General features: G+C 36.4%; 2 protein-coding genes and 1 pseudogene across 3 annotated transcripts in view; 1 reads left to right on the top strand and 2 right to left on the bottom strand.

The window, feature by feature from the left end:
* The window catches only part of COG5 (component of oligomeric golgi complex 5), a 496,196-nt gene that overhangs the window by 324,815 nt on the left and 150,197 nt on the right, over positions 1–21,184 (top strand). For both annotated transcript variants that reach the window (XM_069106989.1, XM_069106988.1), the window contains one exon: positions 18,151–18,316. In XM_069106989.1, the coding sequence (XP_068963090.1) occupies positions 18,151–18,316 (166 nt within the window). The remainder of the gene's footprint in view (positions 1–18,150; positions 18,317–21,184) is intronic.
* DUS4L (dihydrouridine synthase 4 like) overlaps positions 1–21,184 on the bottom strand; it is a 338,318-nt gene that overhangs the window by 219,046 nt on the left and 98,088 nt on the right. The window lies entirely within an intron of this gene.
* Positions 11,142–11,451, bottom strand: LOC138176186 (cytochrome c-like; annotated as a pseudogene).

Below are 21,184 nucleotides of genomic sequence, written 5' to 3'. Positions count from 1 at the left end.
AAAGGTGGAAGCTGGAGCCCCATGGAGGACCTCCTTTTACTCCGCCATCTTGACTTCGCCCCTATAATCTACTTATTTTAATACTTTAAAAAAACTTTTTGCCAAATTTTCTCCCTCTCTCTAGTCTGTCCCCCGCTCAATGGGAAAGAAAGCAATTTGTTGTGAATTATACCTGTGGAATGCAAAACATTTCCATATTAGCCATGTCACAAGAAAACCAAGAAAAATAAAATGAGAAAATTATACTTCACTTTCCACTCAGAGTTCACCAGTTATCTCTCTGCAGATGGATAGCATTTTTCATCAAGAGTCCTTCAGAATTGTCTTTGCTCATTGTATTCATCAGAATAGCTAAGTCTTTCACAATGGGTCAACATTAACAATATTGCTGTTATTGTATACAGTGATCTCCTGGTTCTGTTCACTTCACTTTGCATTAGTTCATATAGATCTTCCCATGGTTTGTTGAAGCCATCATTTGTTTTAAAAAAAAAATTTGCCCTTTTTTTTTTTTTTGTCTGTTTTTTGAAGGGGGGAAGGCAGGGCAGTTAAAATTAAGTGACTTGCCTAAGGTCAGCTAGTAAGTGTGATCAGGTGTCTGAGGCTGCATTTGAACTCAGGTCCTCCTGACTCCAGGCCTGGTGCTGTATTCACTGTGCCACCTAGCTATCTCCCCCCCCCCATCATCTTTTTTTATAGCACAATATTATTCTATCGCAATCATTTACCCTAAGTATATAAATATCTCAATCCATACCTTGACTTTTCTTGTGAATTTATGTGCTGGATGGTTTGGTTATTATGTCCCCATTAAGATTCATGAACTCCTTTAGAGCAAGGACTCTTTTGACTCTTTTTGTATCCCCAATGCCTGATACAGTGGCTTACTAAAAGCTGGTGGCAAATGTGCTTCAGGATCAAGAAATGAACAAGGTCAAAGCTTTGTTGACTAATCAAAAGGTTTACATCTATGTATCATACTTTTATCAAGGAAAAAGTTATATGGCAATGGTTGTGGCAAATATTTTTTATAAAAAAAGAAAATCAGTTATATCTTAACATGCAAGAAATCAGTCAACAAGCATCCATTTATGAAGTACTTAGTAATAATATGGGAATAATTTCACAACCAGCTCTCACTATATGATCCTATTGCCAGCTGATTAAAAAGCAAAGTAAAAATCAGTTAAATTTGAGTGATTCATAAAGATGAGAAAATACTTAAAAAATGCTCTTGCTTCAATATAACCTGATTAGTGATATTTTTGATACTAGATTTTGAGAAATGGACAAGGATAATGACTGAATCTCTCACCATACCTTAGAGAACATTACTGCAAAACAAGGAAGCTCTAATATGCCAGAACTATCTTATCCAATAAGTGTTTGATCTTCATTTTATAATGAATGGCAGTCCAGGGCAACACTGTTTTAGAATACATGTTCATTTGAAAAATATGAAGGACAGTGGTAGAAGATTATGAGCAATATTGCCTCCCCAAACTGGGGGAAGGCAGTTGATGGGAAAGCAAGCCATGGAGAATGAGAAGGAAAGCACATGCACATGTGGGGATTGTTTGAACACACTGTAATATGTAAATAGAATGGACTTATATTGCATTGTGTGATGATAATAAAACTCGGGAAGATTTATATGAGCTCAGGCATCGTGGATTAGAACAAGAGCAGCTTACACGAGGATGACAGTACTGTAAAGGAAGCCAGCAGTACAAGACCCGAAAACGGAGATAAAACCCTATGACCAGGTTAGAGTCAGACAGTTGATGGTGAGGTGTAGTCCCCATCTCTTAGCAGAGAGGAGACACACTGAGGGTACAGGATGAAGTGTATGTTTTCACATGTCAACAATGTGGAGATTTATTGTTCTAGACAGTAATAATGTATTACAAGTAAGGATTCTCTTTGTAAGACCAGGTGGTTGGGAAGTAATGGTGATTTGAAAAAAGAAAAGCATGTCAGTAAAACATTTAAAAAGACATGCCAATGGAGAGTTTGACCTAATTCATCCAGATCACAGCAAGAATGTTCTTAGGCAAAACTTTAATGAAGTTGATAAATTGACATGGAGCAAAAAAGATCTGCCATTGTTTTTTTTTGAAGATCTGTTCTAATCAGATGCCAAAGTGAGATGACCATGTTTATACTTTACACACTTGGTTTCTAAGAGTGTGGCCAATCACAGTGAATAGGATAAGATCAGGTGGCTGGAACAGAACATTTTACTGAAGGATATAGTTTTAGAGGCTCCCTAAAATAAAAATATGTTCAAAAAGTTATCAGCATATTTCCTAATCTCTGTAGTAAAGAGAATATGTGTATATCCATCAAGGAGAACAAGGGGCAGAGAACAATAGGCTTTCACAGATAACTTTCTAAAGTGAACCACAACAAGAGGAGCATAGCAAATACAAAATCCTGCTATGCCTGTCCTTGGGTTTTGGAGAAAAGCACGATTAAAAAAATGCATCTCTAAAAATTCTTTAGCAAGTTTCCAGTGTAATTACTAAAATCATACAATATTCTATAGCATGTGAACAAAGATGATTCTGCTTAATTTCCTATTGAGTGTGACCATAAAATACAGGGAGACAATTAATTGCTCTTCAGAGGTGTTCCATAGTTGCAGGGTGTCCTGAACAGAATAAAATACAAGAAGGAATTGCTGTCAGTTGTGAGGATCTCTAGATATTCTTGTCCACAGAAGACTCCAAAAGAGTGAGATTCATGATTATTCAAACAAAAAAAATTGGCCTAGACATTTAGTGGAAAAACAAAAGTGGATTAAAATGTACATTATCCCAATTATGATAGATAGTTGGATGAGCATCTCATGATACCATTTTAGTATTCAGTTTACTGTATGAAGTTATGACAGTGGTCATGAATATGCTCAAATCTGGAAGAATGTCTGGATAAGTATATTTTTCTTTGAACATCTACTGCATGCATATGGGCATTTAGCTGAGGCCATGATAGAGTAAGAGGAGGAGTGTGAGCTTTGTAATTTGGGAAATCACATAGAGCTTTTTATTTTTATTTATTTATTTGTTTTAAAGCAACCGGGGTTAAGTAACTTGCTCAAGATTACACGGCCAGTTATTTCTGGGTGTGGTGCTGAGTATCTGAGCCCGGATTTGATCCAGGTCATCCCGACACTGGAGCCAGTGCTCTTACTCGCTGTGCTACCTGGCCGCCCCCACATAGAGCTTTTTAATGATTCCATACTATTCACTGCTGCTGCCTATTTTATTACCATCAGTATTCTTCTGGTGATACCATCTGGTTGTGGTTTTTGGAATACCATGATCTCAAAACAGCTAAAAATGTAGAAGATTCAAAAGTCAGTGAAAAAAAAAGTCCTAATGTTGTAGTCAGGAAATGTGAATTAAAGGATGAATATTCTTGGGAAAGGAGGTGGGCCAATCACTTTGGGATATTGGATGGACTATTATCTATGCAACATTAAAAGGATCCAAGGAAGGCATCTTGGATAGTTTCACTGTAGACAATTTTTTGAATATGTTTGTGAGAATTACCCAAGCTGAGGAGCCTTTGAGTAGATTATAGTCTGAATTAGTGGATGTGTTAACAATGATGAAAACATTCATTGAAGTATCTGTTTTGATTAGTACTACTACATAAAAAGACCACCACACCTAAGTGCACCATTTTGCTCCCTCTTCCCAAATAGTATGGTCTCCTTTGATAGCATCAAAACAAAATCTTGACAAAGAATATAGGGGTATGGGAGAAGAGAAGGAAATTAATCTACATTAATGAGAACTTTTTTTTTAGTGGAAAAGATGTAACAGATCTTATTAGTCTTTATAAATAGTCAAGTCAACAAGCATTTTTTAAACACCTACCATGTGCTGGGCTCTGGGGATACAAAGCAAAGCAAAAAACAAAAACAAAAACAACCAATCCCTGCTGTCAAGGAGCTCCCAAATCTAACGGGAAGGCAGCATGTGAAGAGCTATGTGTAAACAAGATAAATAAGAGAAAAAGTTGGAGATTCTTTCAGCAGGAAAACACTAGCATTAAGGGGAGTCAAGAAAAACGCATTAGAAAAAAATGACATTTCAACTGAGATAAGGGAAGCAAGGACTAAGATGACTAGGAAGATGGGACTGGATGTGCTCGGAAAGGTTTTAAATAAAAAACAGAAGATTTTATGTTTACTCCTGGAGGCAATAGGAAGTCACTGGAATCTATAGAATAAAGGGAATGACCTAGTCAGACTTGAGCTTTAGGAAGGCCACTTTAATAGCTGAGCAATGATGGATTGGAAAGGGGAGAGACTTGAGGCAGGAAAACTAACCATCAAGCTATTGCAATAGTGCAAGTGTGAGGTGATGACGGTCTGCCAGGGCGGTGTCAGTGTGCCAGGGGGTGTTCATGAGAGATCTTGTGAAGGTAGATTCAACAGGCCTTGGCAACAGATTAGGTATGGAGGAAGAGACTAAGGTGTCTAAGGTAAGCCTGGGTGAGTGGGAGGATGGTACCCTTGACAATAATAGGAAGGTTACGAAGAGGGGAGGACTTTAGGGAAAAGATAATGGCTACAACGTCTATAGGATGTTCAGTTTGAGATGCTAAGTGGACAACTGGGGATGGGAAAATAGAGGTCATGAGAGAGATTAGGGCTGGATAAGTAGAAAAGGAAGAGATAGTTATTACATGAACTATATGAAGGTATAAATATGACCTTGCTAACATAAAACATGCACATTTGAATTAATGTGTTGTATCACCTTACAATTTAATAACATATAAGGATGTTATTTTGTAAAATTTTGACCCCAAGACAATTATATTAAAATAGATGTTAATTATCACAAGATTTGCAAACTATATTTTAAGCTACAAGGTAACTTTTTTTCCACCTGTAAGCTATAGTCAATCATTCTACAAGTAGTTATCGTGACAAGCGCCATGCGAAGCGCTGAGGATACAAGGAAGAGAAAAACCAGTTTCTGCCTTCAAAGAATTCACATCCTAAAGAGAGTGGGGGAGCATTAAGAAATAGGTTTGGAGAGTTAAGCTGTTGACGGATTATGGAGCATATTAGTTCACTAATGAACACAGTTTTGAAGAAGCTCGAAATATTGACCTATACAATATTTCCCGGTGACTGGTTTTTCCTGTGATTTTATGTTACTATCAGTCAGTAAACATTTATTAAGTGCCTGCTATGTGCTGGGATGGTGCTAAATGCTGAGAATAAAAAAAAAGAGACAAAAGACTACCTGCTGTCAAGGGGCTCATAATCTAATGGGGACACAAGCAAACATGTACAGACAAACTATACACAGGGAAAATGGGAAATAATTTCAAGAGAGAAAACACTGGGATTAAGAGGAGTTAGGAAGGCTTCTTGTAGAAGGTAGGATTCAGCTGGGACTTGAAAGAAGCCAGTTTTCAGTACTACCTACAGCTTTTAGGATTATGTTAAAAGTATTTTCTTTTTCAAATTGTTTGTAATGAAATCTTAATTTATACTCTGTTCTCTTATTTTCTTTTTACTTGTCTTTAATGCCCTCCCTCCTTCTCTTTCAGTATTTCTCCTCTCTATTACTACCTTTTTCTACTCTGTTGTTTCTTTGTCCTTGCCTCTACATTTCTCTCATCCAGCTCTCTCATTTACTCATTTTATCTCTTTGTTTCTCTAATGATCCTTTCTCCCTTTACTTCTTTTATTTTTCTCTAAGAACTCCAGTAAATACCATCCTACTTTTTAACTCTCTCCCAAATAAAGACTAGAATAAAGTTGACTCTTGGTTGATAAGATCATACTGTGCCGTTAAATGCTCTTTTCAGTCTCTTAATTCCATTTGTGTTATGCACTGTTGACTGTTGATTGTTAACAGGTTCTGAAATAATCAGATTAGGTGAGCTGAGAAATACATGTCAAGCATTAGTGGGCTGCATGTTACTGAATCAGAAATCTTCCTGGTAAGCTATGAATCATTAGCAAGGAAGCTAATATAATTCTTGTTTTTAAATCAGGTTGAAGATCTGACTTTCTGTTTTTCTGGTGTCACTTAATCTGCTCAAGAATAAGTACCTCCATAGAAGTCTTGATATCAGACAGATACTGCTGAAGCATGAAGTGATTTTAAATGTCTCAGCATATGATATGCCTCTTGGTTGTAATTTAGAAACCTTCTTTATACAAAATGGTATCCTAGGAGAAAATCCCTCTATATATATATATATATATATATATATATATATGGGATGGCATGGGGTGTTTTTTGTTGTTGTTTGAATTTGCCTGAAAATTAGCTTCTTCAGTATTTGAGTTAGTAGATTTGTGATCTGATCCATATTGGTGTTTTCTGTATAAGTGAAGTTCATAAACCGTGGATAATTTCTCTCCTGGGCAATTGTTGCCTATATTCCATTGTAGTTTTTGAAGAGTATCTACCCAGTATCAATATGCATTCACATTCTTCTAGGTCTTTTACATTCTTTGGATAGCAGTTTGGTGATTGGTTTGCCATCAGTTATCCCTTGTTCTTGCTACATGATCAACCTCTCTCATTTCCAATTCCACATTTCCTTGATGATTTCCTTTACTCACTTCTAATTTATTAGAAATAGTGATTGTCCCTTGTGTACATCTCTCTATTGTCCTTTTAGTCACCTGCAAATTTAATTCTTCAAGGGCTATTACAGTGTTTCAAAATTTTCAATCATTTGCAACCAGGAGAACATTTGTGTTTAAAAAGGGGGAAGGGGTAGTTATTTGCTCACAGGAGCAGTTTGGGATTGTTGAAAGAACTGTACAACTTCCCAAAAGCAATTTAGATCAGTCTATTCCTCCTGTTCATTTCTTCTACTGACTAGCCATGCAACTTTAATAATAATAATAATAATAATAATCCCTTTAGCTCTACTATTCATTTATATTACAACTTTTTAAAACATTTTTGGCAATTTTGAGAGTGGTTTATTGATTGGCGTTTGAAGGAATTTTGTAATTCCTAAAATATATTAACTGCTTTAAAAAATATTCACAAAAATATTTCTAGTCAAAGGGAATGATGTGCTAGAGAGGGGGTCAATAACTTATGCCATTCTTTCTTTTCTTTTTCCTGGTGGTGGTGGTTAGAGGTTGGGGAGAGGAGTAGGTTTGGATTAAGACCCATGATTTCTATTGGTATTGGGAATTCCTGGTGAAGAAATTCCTCTACCATATGCTGAACTGTACTATCTGCATTTTATAGTCCTAAAGAATTGTCGGAGACATTGAGAGGTGTAGTGATTTGCCTCAGTTCGTACTTCCAGTATGTGTCAAAGGCTGGACTCAGATCTTCTTGACCTCATTGATAATTCTTTTTCCACATAATATACAGATTTTCTTAAAACTCAGCTCAAAAACTAACTTCTCCTACATATAAGACCCTTCCTGGTCTTTTCCAGCTGTTGATGCTTCCTCCTTTCCCTCATCTAAAGGAATTACATGTCTATTGTTAATATCCATGCATGCTGTTTCCCCAAATAAAATATAAGCATTTTGAGGGCAGTGACTGTTTTCTTTTTTATCTTTGTATACCTAACACCTAGTATTAAATCTGGTGATTGCTTGATCAGAAGTATCAAATCAGGCAAATTTTGAAGTAGAAAAATTCATCTTCATAGTATTGTGTTATCATTTCCTTTTCTTTTTTTTTTTTTTTAAAGCAATCGGGGTTAAGTAACTTGCTCAAGGTTACACGGCCAGTTATTATTTCTGGGTGTGGTGCTGAGTATCTGAGCCCAGATTTGATCCAGGTCATCCTGACAGTGGAGCCGGTGCTCTTACTTGCTGAGCCACCTGGCCGCCCCTAAGCAATTGGGGTTAAGTAACTTGCTCAAGGTTACACGGCCAGGTGTTTCTGGGTGGGTGCTAAGAGTCTGAGCCCGGGATTCGATCTCCAGGTCTTCTCAACACTGGAGCCAGTGCTCTTACTCGCTGTGCTACCTGGCCGCCCCCATTTCCTTTTCTTTTTTATGTAACACGAAATAAAAATATTTAGTTGTGCTTTAAAAAAAAATTCCAGAGGAATGAATAGCATGTTTTCCTTATTGTAAGTGCCATTTTACTTGTCTTGATACCTAAAGGAACTTAGTTTGCACTGGATTTCACCCTTTTAACCTTTAATGTACATTTATATAATTTTGTATTTGGATTACATGAAGCCTTTTTCTCAGTCTCTAAACTGAGCTATATAAACCCCATGAAAAATCTCTTCCATAGCTTTGATATAAAGCTCTCTTTATGACTCTGAAAGTGAATTTATTTTTAATGGTTGTCAAATGGTAGCCGTAAGCTTGGTAAGCTCCTGAATATTGCTTGATAGTCTCATAATATTCTTTCTCACAGTTTCAGATATATCTCTTTTCCATTAGCTCTCTGCCATCTGTTGCTTTGCTGACATCGTTACTGAATATTTTGGCAAACATTTTGGAGCTCTTAGGAACCTATGTTTCTTTACTTTCCATCACTGGCAGTACTCTTGTGACTTCTTTTTCTCTAAGGCATTACTTTAGAGAGACTGAGAAAGAGGGGTGAGAATTAGGAAAAGACAACTGGGGACCATAAGCATTTTTGCTTTAGTTTATAATCTAACATTTTTAGAGCCAGAAATATGACTAATAAAGTTATGTTAAAATGATTTATGTACCCAATAATGATTCCTATGCTGCATTATACTGTACCCCATTTCAAATTTATATTAAATTGAATTTTCACTTAAAAAATAGAGAAATCGAGTGATTTCTATAAAGTCAATAGACAAATTTGTAGAAAAATTAGAATTAGAACTACTAACTTTTAAAAATCTTATTTGTAGTCATATCTTTTTTCCTTGTATCACAATCATTTCTGAATAGACCCCTTCTGGTAAAAGAAATAAAAATCCATCTGGCAAAATGAGTCAACGCATCAGTCATGTGTGACAGTTTATTTTCCTCTCTGCCCCTTAGAATCCTTAATTTTCTTCAAAATTTAACGAAAGCACCACTTCAGACAGTTTATGTGACAGTAGATAGAGTACTAGGTTAGGAGTCAGGAAGACCTGAGTTCAGATTTAGCTTCAGACACTTACTAGCTATGTGAGTCCCTATAGGTCACTTAAATTCCACCTCAATTTCCTTATCTGTAAAATAGGGATAATAGTAGGCATCTTCATGCCACAAGGTTGTTGTGAACATCCTCCTGTGGATATCCTGTGGATACTGGACTGCTAGAGAGTAACATGATGGCCCTGGATTCCTGGAAGGGAGGAAGGTGAAATAAAAACAAAGAAGTACTGGGAAACTGACAAGTCCAAGAAGAGATGGGTAAAGCAGTCAGTGAATTATTACTTATCACCTATGGCAAGCTTTCTGCAAGGTGAAAGAAGAGTTTTTTTGTTAAGAGTTGTTTATGTCTTCTAAAATGGATTTAAATTGTGCTGAAATTTAAGTTCTGAGAAGGAATATAGAATTAGGTGAAATGTGGAGGCAAGGAATTTATTGCTGACTTTCAGTAATTTTGTCAGAAGAGGGGATGACAGAACAGGCATTAGCAAACTTAAATACAACTTTTTCTAGGACTTTACCTATCTCTGGAATTTTTACATTATCCATTCTGTCTCCCTCCTCTGCTTTGCCTGGAATATATCCCTTCCTTACCTCTACCCTTGAGATCCCTGATTTTATTCCATATTCAGTATAAACACCACTTTCTGCATGATACCTTTCCTGCTTCCCCTCCCCAACCTCACCCCAATATCCAGCTACTATTGCCTTCCCTTCTGAAGTTATCTTGTGTCTACATATGCCCAGTTTTATTTATACCCAGTACATGGCATGTTGTCTTTGTGGGCAGCACCTAAGGCAGTGAAGCATATAAGCTTAATAAGTGCTTGTTGATTGATTGATTGGCCATGGGCAATGTTATTTAGTATCATAGATTTTGAGCAGAAGGAACCTAAGAGGCCAAGAAGCCCAACTCCATTGTTTTCCAGATGAGGGAATTGAGACAGAAAGGTTAAGTGACTTTCCCAGGATTATACAGCCAGCAAGTTTCTGAGGTGAGAGTAGAACCCAAACCTTCCTTCCTGTATCTACGATACCACACTGCCTCTCTCTTCATATGAAAATAGGGTCAATAGGTAATATCTGTAGTGCTTTCTTCATAGAATCATACGAGCATTTTGTAAGCCTTAAAGACCTGTATGCATGGCAGTGTCATCACTAAGTGACTTTTAAACTCAAAATGCTACATAAATATGAGTAAATTGTCCTGGTTCCCATTGACCCCTCCATCCTGTTTATTTACCTTTGGAAGTGCTTCAAGTTGTCATCATCCTTTCTAAAATATGACTTCTGCCCAGAATTGACCATAGATTTTCAGTTGTAGTTAGACCAGGACAAAGTATGTTGGGAATATAACTTCCTTTCTTCTGGACATGTCTTTCTAGTAATGTAGCCACAAATCAAGTTAGCTTTTTAGGTTCTTGTATCATTTTTTCATTCATATTAAACTTAAAGTCCATAAAAACCTCCATTTTTTGATGGGATGTTCTTTACTCAGGATTGTTAGACAGGAAAATACACTGAAAGGCAGTATTTAATTGAATCATTGTAACTAAGCTATTTATGCATGGAAAGTTAGGGAATTTAAATTGGAAATGCGTGGGGGGGTTGCTTTGATTCAGTTGACTTTGCCTTTGGACAGGCTGGGGCACAACTTTTTCCAAAAGATAACCCCTCCCCATTCCCAAATATATCACAGGTAAAATTCTTATGAAAGTTTCAAGTATATTTTCCCCAGCTTAGTAGAAGCCAGATTCAGTCAAAACTTTCCAAGACAAAGATGGAACAAATTGCCTTTGACTTAAAACAAAGTCCCTAATCAAATCTTTTAAAAGAAACAGAAAACTGATAGCTTGGCTGTGACTGTAATTTATGATGATTCCTTCATTAGGAGTGCTGAACAAAATTTTTTAAACAGCCATTCATGATTAGAATTCCTTGGTTGATGGAAACAATTTAAATAGGGTTGTTATGATACATGAAAAAAAAGAAAATAAATCTCATCATCAGAGACATCTCTTTTTCTTAATAAACAAGACAGCAGACAAGTGTCAGTCATTGGTGGCCTTCTTAAGATACTCTATCAAGCCTGCCCTCTCTGCCTTCTTCTTGATAGCCACAAAGATCATCTTGGTTCCAGGAATGTACTTCTTGAGATTTTCCAGGTACTCCATCAGCATGTCCTCTGCCTGGGTGATGCCTTTGTTCTCCTTGGCATCTGCATAGGAGAAACCCTGGGGACTGGCCAATCTTGAGGACAAAAAGCCTGTTCATGTTGAGGTTGGTCTTGTGCTTGCTCCCCTTCTCCACCACGTAGCACTTCTGCATGAAGATCTTCTTGTCCTTCTCCCTGTTGCCCATGGTCAGTCTGGCTTGGTCGGCAGCCTGCACTTGCTCCCTCCTTCACTCTCTGCAGTCGCTCTGACTTGTGCTTCCTCTCCCCCATTTTTAAAATTCATTATTGTCTAGATAAATTTCTGCTACCCTGGCCTTACATAGTTAATTTCTTCAACCCTATTTTAATACTTTACAGTTATCACTATTAAAAGTCTTACCAGATTTAATCCTTTGTTCCAAACTGTTGATAATTTTGCATTCTGATTCTGTTGTCACACATCTATTAAGTGACTGAGTCTACATTTGAATTCAGATCTTCTTAATTCTGAGACTAGATAGAGCTCTGTCCTTTACACTACCTAGTTGCTCCTAAAAATCCTACATGAATCAGAACATATGAGATAAATGCAAAGTAGATAAAACATAATTGTAGAGGGGCTAGCACTTAGCTGCTGGGGAGGGGAGAGGAGCAGGAAAGGCCTCTAACAGGACTTCTCTAAGAGAAGGTGACTCTTGGGTTGTCTTAAATGAAATCAGAGGTTTTGAAAGTAAAAAATTGGGAACAAGAGCATTCCAGGCATGGAGAACAGCTAGCACAAAGGCTTGAAGATGGTAGGTGGCACGTCACATGCAAGGAACTGCTATAATTTTGAATTTGGGGAGAGGAACATGGTATAAGAAGACTGTAAAGTAAGAAGGGGCAATGTGGTAAAATGCTTTACATACCGGGCGGCCAGGTAGCACAGTGAGTAAGAGCACTGGCTCCAGTGTCAGGATGACTTGGGGATTGAATCCAGGCTCAGACACTTAGCACCCACCCAGAAACACCTGGCCATGTAACCTTGAATAAGTTACTTAACCCCGATTGCTTTAAAAAAAAAAATGCTTTACATACCAAACAGAAGAGTTTATGTCTGATCCTGGAGGCCGTAGGGAGCCCATTGAGTTTAGTAAGCAGGAGGATGACAAAGGCAGACCAGTGTTTTAGGAAAATCATTTCAGCAGCTGAGTGGAGAAAGACTTGAGGTGGGTAAAACAATTAGCACATTTTTACAGTAGTCCTAGCAATAGGAAAGAAGGGCTGAACTAGGCTGCTGCCTATGTAAATGGAGAGAAAACTTATATGAAAGATATTATGAAGGTAAAACAACAGTCTTTATATAATAGATTGGATATTTTGGGTGAGAATGAGGAGTCAAGGATGACTGGGTTGCAAGGCTGTATTACTAGGATATTATGTCTTTTTCAGTACTAGGGAATTTTAGAAGAGGGTTTGGGATTACTATAATGGAGTATTGTTTTGTACATACTGAGTTTGAGATAATCTTGAGGTCATCCAGTTTGAGATGTCCAAAAGGCATTTAGTTAATGATTTAGGACTTTATCTCAGGAGAGAAACTAGGATTGGATTTGTAGAACTGGAATCATCTGCATAGAAGTGCTCATTGGACCTATGGGAGATGATGAGATCACCATGCAAGATAGCATAGAGAGAAAAGAGAAGAGGACCGCACGACAGAGCCTTAGGGGAAAACTGCAGTTAGTAGATATGGCATAGGTATGAAGATACAGTAAAGAAAACCAAAAAAGAAGTGGTCAGATAGATAAGAGAACCAGGGAAAAACAATTTCATGAAAACCTATAGAGGATAGAGTATGCAGGAGGATACCCTCTAATATTCAACAGCATCACATGCTTCAGAGAGGTCAGAAAGGATGAGAACTGAGAAAAGGCCATTAGATTTGGCAGTTAAAAACTGATCAGTATGTCCCCTACTATGTCCTAGGCCCTTTGCTAGAAGGCAGAGACACAAATACAAATGACAGCTTACAGTGTAATTTCTAAAGATAGAGTGAATACATACAAATATATGCACGTAGTGAAGTTCAAGGTAGTTTGGGAGGAATGTCACTTGCAGTTGATGGAATGCAGAAAAACTTCATGTGGAAGATGGTGCTTAAGTTGCATCTTAAAGGACATGACAGACTCACTGAGGGAAGTAGAAAGGGAGTAAATTCCAGGCTATGAGGAAAAGTTATGTCAAAGGCAAGGTGAAATAAGAGTGTTATATATAAATAATTGGGAGAAGGCCAGTTTTGTTTCATTGCAGAAAGCAGGAGGGAAAATAATATCCATTGAGACTAAAAAGATAGGGACCAGGTAGTGTGTGTGTGTGTGTGTGTGTGTGTGTACACATCTGTGTCTGTGTAACAATACCAAGGAAGCAATTGGAGTTTATTGAGTATGAGATTGAGTAAGATAATGCACTTAATGAAAATTACTTTAGTATCAATGTGTAGAAATGGAGTGGGGAGAACCTTGAGAATGAGAAACCAATTGGGAGGCCTGTTACATTAATCTAGACAAGAGATTAAGCTGGCTTTAAACAAGTGTTAGTTTGTTTATTATAGGGATGGGTTCAGATATGAAAGATGTTTTGAACATGTTTTCAAATGTGTGTTTCCATGTGAAATGGAAAGATTCAACAACTGATTGGATATGTGGGCGAGGGAGAGTGACATCTAAGATAATGCCAATTTTATAATCTTGGGAGACATAAAGGATGATGGTGTGAACACTAGAATTACGAAAGTTTGGAAGACTGGAAGAAAGGAGGGTTTAAGGGGAAAGACAGTAAGTTTAGCTTTAGAAATACTGAGTTTAAGATGGATCCAAGACATTAGTTTTGAAATGTCCAATTAAGTAATTGGTGATCTATTAGAGTGTAACTTAGGGGAGGGAATAGGGGTGGATATATAAATCTGGAGATCTTCTCCATATAGATGACAGTTAAGTCCATGGTAGCTATAACTTTTGGAGCACTTAAAAAAAGTCAGTCACAAATTTAATATGCATATAGTTCATTCCTGAATCCAGTAATTGATAAAAACAACAGAACAGAATAGGACCAACAACATAGCCCTTTAGTATTTCACTAGAGATCTTTCATTAGGTTAATGTCAACATTCAAGCAATTCATTATTTCTAGTAATATATTGACTTGTTTGAAGTTGGACAATGATCTCATATTTAGAGTTCCAACAGCCAAGTTAATATGTTTATAAATTGAATGATTCTTAACACTTACAGGCACATTTCCTGAAAGGGGTTACCACATCCAAAATATTCACTGTTTATCATCCAGTCTTCTGGCAGTGAATCTTAATATATCAGTATATGGGTCATTGCAGAGCATACAATTAGCTAAGAACACACTCACACCCTTTGTGGCTTGGTAAAACTTAGAACTTTCAAGAACCCAGCACCACCTCTGCACAACAGAGAAACTTCTGAGTGGAACTTGTGGAGTCAGTTTCACAGATGCTATTAAATGAAATAATGTTACATTTTTAATATTGATTAAATAAAGTTTTGCCAATAAAAGACTTTTGAGTGATATTGACCAATATTACAAAACACATTTGTCAGAGATAGAAGTTATATTTGAGAGCTTTTCATTAATTTCAAGAAACTTAAGAATTTAATAACTATACATTTTGTTTTTTGTGCAATGAAAGTGTCCTATGAAATTGTTCAAATAAAGCATGAGTTTTCAAAGAAATTTGATGATGGTTTGTTTCCAGATATAGCATTTTACCTATAAGTCTACTGTGTAAGTAGTGTAAAAGTGTAAGTTTATTTTCCTGTTATCTCTGTTGGGTAGTTATGTGTTGACTGTGCACTATACTTGAATTCTTTTATAACCAGGTAAAAATAATTGACATCACCAAGAATAGTTTATAAACTGAAACAATACCCATATGGTTTGAGTTTGAACTTTTAAAAAGTCATTCACAGACAGATATTGTTACCAACTACATGTTTCCTGATATTTTATTTGATTCTATTGTTCATGTGCTATAATTTTCTTTCTTTTTATGCAGCAGAAATGTTTTAGATGTAATATTTGTCATATTTTTAAACTTTGGACTACTATTTTAAAATAAATGCAATATCAGTTTAGTTAAGTATATATTTCTAAGGACAGGCCATTACAAATGAAAGACAAAGTTTAAAGTTATTGAGTTGGGCAAAGCACATTTATGTATTAGGCTGTAGTTGTTATATATTGCTATGCATTCACCTCTTTAACACATTTTTAAAAATTGGAATCTTTACTGTTTTAGAAATTTAAGAAAAGTGTTACTGTCCTTTACAACAAATGTAAACTCTGCTAGCTCTCCAAAAAACATGTTTTAAAATCCAAAGGAAAGGACCTATATGTACAAAACTCTTTGTAGCAGTGCTTTTTGTGGTCACCCAAAATTGGAAATTAAGGGGATTTCCCCCCTTTGGGAAATAGCTAAACATATTGTGGTATAGGAATGTAATCCAATTACAATATATTGTTCTATGTAAGTTATAAAATGGATAGTTTCAAAGGAAACCAGAGCAAACAGATATAGAATGAAGTGAGCAGAACTAGGAGAACAATATATGCAATGGTATTGTAAGATTAATTTAAAAAAAGAAAAAAATGAATAATTATAGAATAAAAACAAGACATAAATAAAAGTTTTAAAATAAAATTTAAAAAGAAAGAAAAAGAAATAACATTAAAGGTGGCAGCACACATTTGAGAATAGAGAACTGTCTTTACTCACCTCTATATCCACACAGCACCTAGCATGTGTTTAATGAAAATTGATTGAATGATTGTGAATAAATATAGCCATGGTTGTTGCTTTGTCTATGCACAAGCCACTGTGGCAGCGTGAGGAGATCCACACTGCCTTGAAGAAAGATACAATCCTAATGATTTCCATATGAGAATTATAGCTCATTTTTAAGAAGTCAGTTTTCAAAAATAGGTGCCAAGTATAAAGTTTTGCTGATATGCTTTTACTAAGTGAAGTTTACCCAAAGAGTTACTTTTCCTTTAAACCAAAGTCACCTGAGATATAGCACCCACAGAGGTAAATAAGTAGCTTGAGATTCAGAAAAATAAGCAGGTACAAAATGATCTAGGAAGTTCCTGCCTTCTGTTTACCATACAGCTTGGCATGACCTTATGGACTAAGTAATGGAACAAAAACCTAAAGCTTAAAGGAGAAAAATTAGGAAAAAGGGTTGCCCCACAACTTAGTTTAATGATCCTATAACTAGTATATAGATGCTCATTTCTGTTCTAGAGCATAGGTAAGAAATTCAGTTTTATAGGATTTGTGCTTCATCATACTTAATTTTTTAAAAACTTATTTTAGCATTTAAATAAAAAATTAATATTGTAACTTTTCTTGACAAGTTCAGGTATATAAATAAGAAATACAAAAAGTAAAAAAAATACTTTTCCCACAAGAGTTTGTAAAGTACTTTATGTGTAACTCAAGGGAGGATTCCTCTTTGGGTTGGAATAGATGTGTCCTGAAACCCTTTCTAACTCTGAAACTCTGTGAGGCTATAAACTTGTTATTTACCCAACAAATGTATTTTTCATACCTACATATATATATATATATATATATATAATTAGCTTGAATATATTGCCTTTACCTTCCTTCTCAATTTATAAATCCTTGTTTACTTTCTTTTCTTTCTATTTAGTATAAATTTGTTGTTTTTATTGTATTTATGAGAGCTTTATTTTAAAAATTAGTAAAGTGTGGGGCAGCTAGGTAGTGTAATGAATAGAGCCTCAGCCCTTGAGTCCAGAGGACCTGAGTTCAAATCCGACCTCAGACATTTAACACTTACTAGCCTTGTGACCTTGGACAAGTCACAACCTCAATTGCCCTGCTTTCCCCCCTCCAAAAAAAAAAAAAAAGCAAAAAACATTAGTCAAGTACGTATGTAGTTTTTTTTTTTTTGTTTGAGCATGTGATTTCATCCCTATTGTACCTATAAATGTAGAAACTTCTATCACCAATGCAGATTACCAATTCTACTATAGTTTGTATTCTTAGCAAGTTACCTAGGTGTTCTCAAAGGTCCACTGGTTTCATTTAGAGAGTATGAGTCAGAGACTGGACTTGAACCCAGTCATTCCTGACTCCAGGGCTAAGTCTCTAACCATTCATCTTGTCATTGATAACTTCACAACACATTTCCTATATGTTTCATTATCTTTACTCATACAAATAAAACCCTAGTTAGACCCTTGTCATTCCTTGTTTGGACTACTATCGTAGCCTTCTAATTGGCCTCCTTGCCTTGACCCTCCCCACATGAGTCTATCCTCTACTCAGATGCCAAGATTATTTTCCTAAAGTATAGGTTTGACAATATCAACCCATTCCTGCCTGCTTAATAGGCTCTAGAGGCTCTCTATTACCTCTGGGATCAAATATAAACATGTATGTTTAAACATGTCATGTCTTTCACTGACTGTCCCTATTCCTGGAATGCTCTGTCCCCTTACCTTTGACCCTGACTTTTCCTAGCTTCTTCTAAGAATCAGCTCAAATCCTACTGTTTGAAGATGGCCTTTACATAATCTATACCACTTTCACAGCTATCAGTACTGTCTTCTCTGATAACCATTGATCTGAAGAATGATTTATTATAACCTCTATCCCGTGGATAAGGTTTAACTTGTATTAATCAGAAAGGCATAACTAGAGGAGAAGATAAAGGATTTCTTTTGTATGAATTGAGTTTATTTAACTTTTTTAAAATTTAAAAATGTGAAAATTGTGACTCATGAAGACAGCATTAAATACTGCTGAAAGTTAAAAGTCCAGAAATGATTGGTGATGGTTTTCTTTCTTTTTTTCTCTTTTAAAGAACCCAACTCAAGTGGGAACAGCTCTTCAGGTTTTCCATAATCTTGGAACTTTGAAAGATACTATTACCAATGTAGTGGATGGGTATTGTGCTACTCTGGAAGAAGACATAAACAGTGCATTGGACATCAGAGTTTTGACTCAGACTTCCCAAACTGCCATGAGAGGTATGAATGTATTTTATTTTTTGCTTTTATGTTTATTTCTGAGAAATCTTTTTGAATAGTATATGTAATCTTAGGCTTTAGGGTAACCTAATGATTTATTTTTAGCATAAAATTAAAAGTAAGAGAAGTTAACCTTTCAGAATTTTTATACATTTTTTTTCTGTCCATATGATCAACTAGTTGAACTAGCCAAATGGTAGTACCATTCAATTCTACAAACATTTAAGTGATTACTATATGTAGGGCTCTTTCCTAGGCAGTAGGGGGTACAAATATGAATAAAGCATGATCCATGTCCTCAAGAAGAAATCTAACTGTAGATAAAAGATAGGTATATAAATAATTATAGTATAGATTTGAAGAACACATTGGAAAAGAATAAAGTGGTGTCATAAATTTAAATAAAGAAGAGATTACTTTAAAGCAAAAACTAAACTAAATTAAAAATCTAACTCCTACAAACAGATTCTTATAGCACATAATAGAGAAAACTATCAACATTTACCAGGGTTGGGAAGTGGTCTTATAGTTATGCCATAGAACAAGTTCTGTTGTGTTTGTAAGAGTCACTCAGTGAGCATGTACTAATTAAGCAGCTGCCTTGTGCCAAGCACTGTGAATATCATCTTCATTTCTTTCACATTTAGCCATTTGCCAGGTGGCCCCCCTAAGACGAGTAATAGCAGTGTTTTGCCCAGACCTGGTGTGAGCTCAAAGTCTTAGTCCACAGTCTCACTCTGTAGTCAAAAGAACCTCACTGCTAGCCTGGCCCTAGTCTGAGCAGTATTGATATATATAGGTGTACCCCATGTCTGAGCCCAGGGGATCTTGCCCTGGAGCCAGACGGATTGCACTGCTAACCAGCCTTCTTATGGTTATGACCCTAGTTACTGGGCAGCTAGATGGCACAGTGGATAGAATGCCAGGCCTGGAGTCAGGAAGACTCATCTTCAGTTAAAATCAGGCCTCAGACACTTACTAGCTGTGTGACTCTGCGCAAGCCACATAACCCTATTTACCTCAGTTTCCTTATCTGGAAAATGAGCTGGAGAAGAAGATGACAAACCACTCTAGTATCTTGGGCAAGAAAATCCTAAATGATGTCATAGAGTCAGACACAACTGAAAAACGACCCAACAACAACAACAGCTTTGGTAACTTACTTGCCAGTGGGCCAAACCCATAATTTACATTGAACAATGAATGATTTCTCCTTTGATTTCCCTTCAGCCTGGTCCTCTTCTAAGATTGTCTTTGGAATAGTTGTGGGGGAAGCTGAGCTGTACTGCTTCCTTCTACCCCACTAATTATACTATTCCTCAAGAGGGTAAAAAAGGTGATTATTTAGCTCTTGATATCAATCTTAAGTCCCTAGATGAAGGTAGAAAGGATCCTTCATTCAACCCTCATAGATGAATGTGGTATCACCTCATTAGAGGCCTCTGAGAAAGCTACAATTTGGTACTTTGCCCTGGTGGGGAACAAAGATCGTCAGTGTGGAGTAAGACTTAGTATCAGCTCAGGCCCTGGACAGATGGCATGCAAAAGGCTGTTGATCTTTTTTGGGAGATTTTTGTCATCTGTGCTGAGAACCTAATGATCCTAGTGCTGTTCCTGGTCATCACAATTGTTTTTACATCAGAAGACCAAATATGAATTGTACTTTGCATTACCCCCACTCTTTTAAGATCATTTTTATTATTTGTAATAAGATCCTCCTCCAATTCAGTTTATACTAGAGTTGCTTTGCCTCTAGAAAATTTTGAGACCTTGCCACCAAAGTCTAGTGTATACTAAAAAATCTTTTTAGAGAAATCACTCAGTGAGAAAGCCCCTGGGCAGTCAGTGAGGAAGAGTGACCAACTTGCCATGCTTACAAGTTGCTGAAGTTGGAAGCCTGCCTTCAACTCTACCCCCTTGCTCTCTTCCTCTTTCTTCTGGCCCACATAGGGTCCCAGATACCAGATTGGGGTAGTCCTTCATCAGAGTAGGGAAGCTTTTTTGGTTTCCTTACTCCTTGAGGCATAAAAACTTTGGCCAAGTGGGAATCAGTGTTAGACATTTTATTGGAGTTTCTTTTGCCTATAGAGAATGCTCTCTTGATCTAACATGGCTAGTTGTGATGACTATGGTTGTAGAGGGAAGTAGCATTTTAAATCCTTTTTAACTTTAGACATTGTATTCTTTTAATTTCTTGTCAATAGTAAATTTGTTTTCTATTGCATTTTATGGTCCACAAATTTCTCATTGAATTTATTAACCCCTGAGCCTGAATCACTGGACTGACCTAGATTAGATCTATCTCAGAATGTTTTTCCCATCTTTATTACTGTTATTTCACCTTCTCTTGATTCCTGTACTTTAACACAATAAAAAATTTTTCGTACACATTCCACAAACTTTGGTCCAACGTATTTTTGATACTCTTCTGCTATGCTTCTATACTTTGTGCTTTTATACACAGAACACAGTTGATAAGATTCATGATACACGTATAAGGAAATGTGACTTCCCTTAATTCTATGTCTTTATGTCCTTAAAAATGTAAGTAAAGCCTTGGAATTAATTTTCAAAACTCATTAAGCTATTCTTATGTGCTTATGGCATACACTTCCTTTCCTGTCTGTCTCTTTTAAATTGCTAAGAAAATAATGTATTTCTATATGCTGATGCCTACTATACAGAGACTCCCGAGAGCTACACAAAAACAAAAAAGAGAAAAGCCCAACAGAGTACAAATTCATAGCAGCTAGTTTTCATCATTGCTGAGATGGCTACTTGAGAGAGGGTCCTTCCTTTAGCCTGTATCTCTAGTTTCTAATCATAGTTCCATTTTAATTTTCTTGTCTCTTTGTTTGGAATTATAAC

This window comes from Petaurus breviceps, unplaced genomic scaffold, assembly GCF_028583685.1.
Source record: "Petaurus breviceps papuanus isolate PSGF00001 unplaced genomic scaffold, PetGlider_PUasm1.0 84, whole genome shotgun sequence".
NCBI lineage: Eukaryota > Metazoa > Chordata > Mammalia > Diprotodontia > Petauridae > Petaurus > Petaurus breviceps.
The sequence above is the reverse complement of the archived record's forward strand: the minus strand, read 5'-3'. Positions and strand labels throughout refer to the sequence as shown.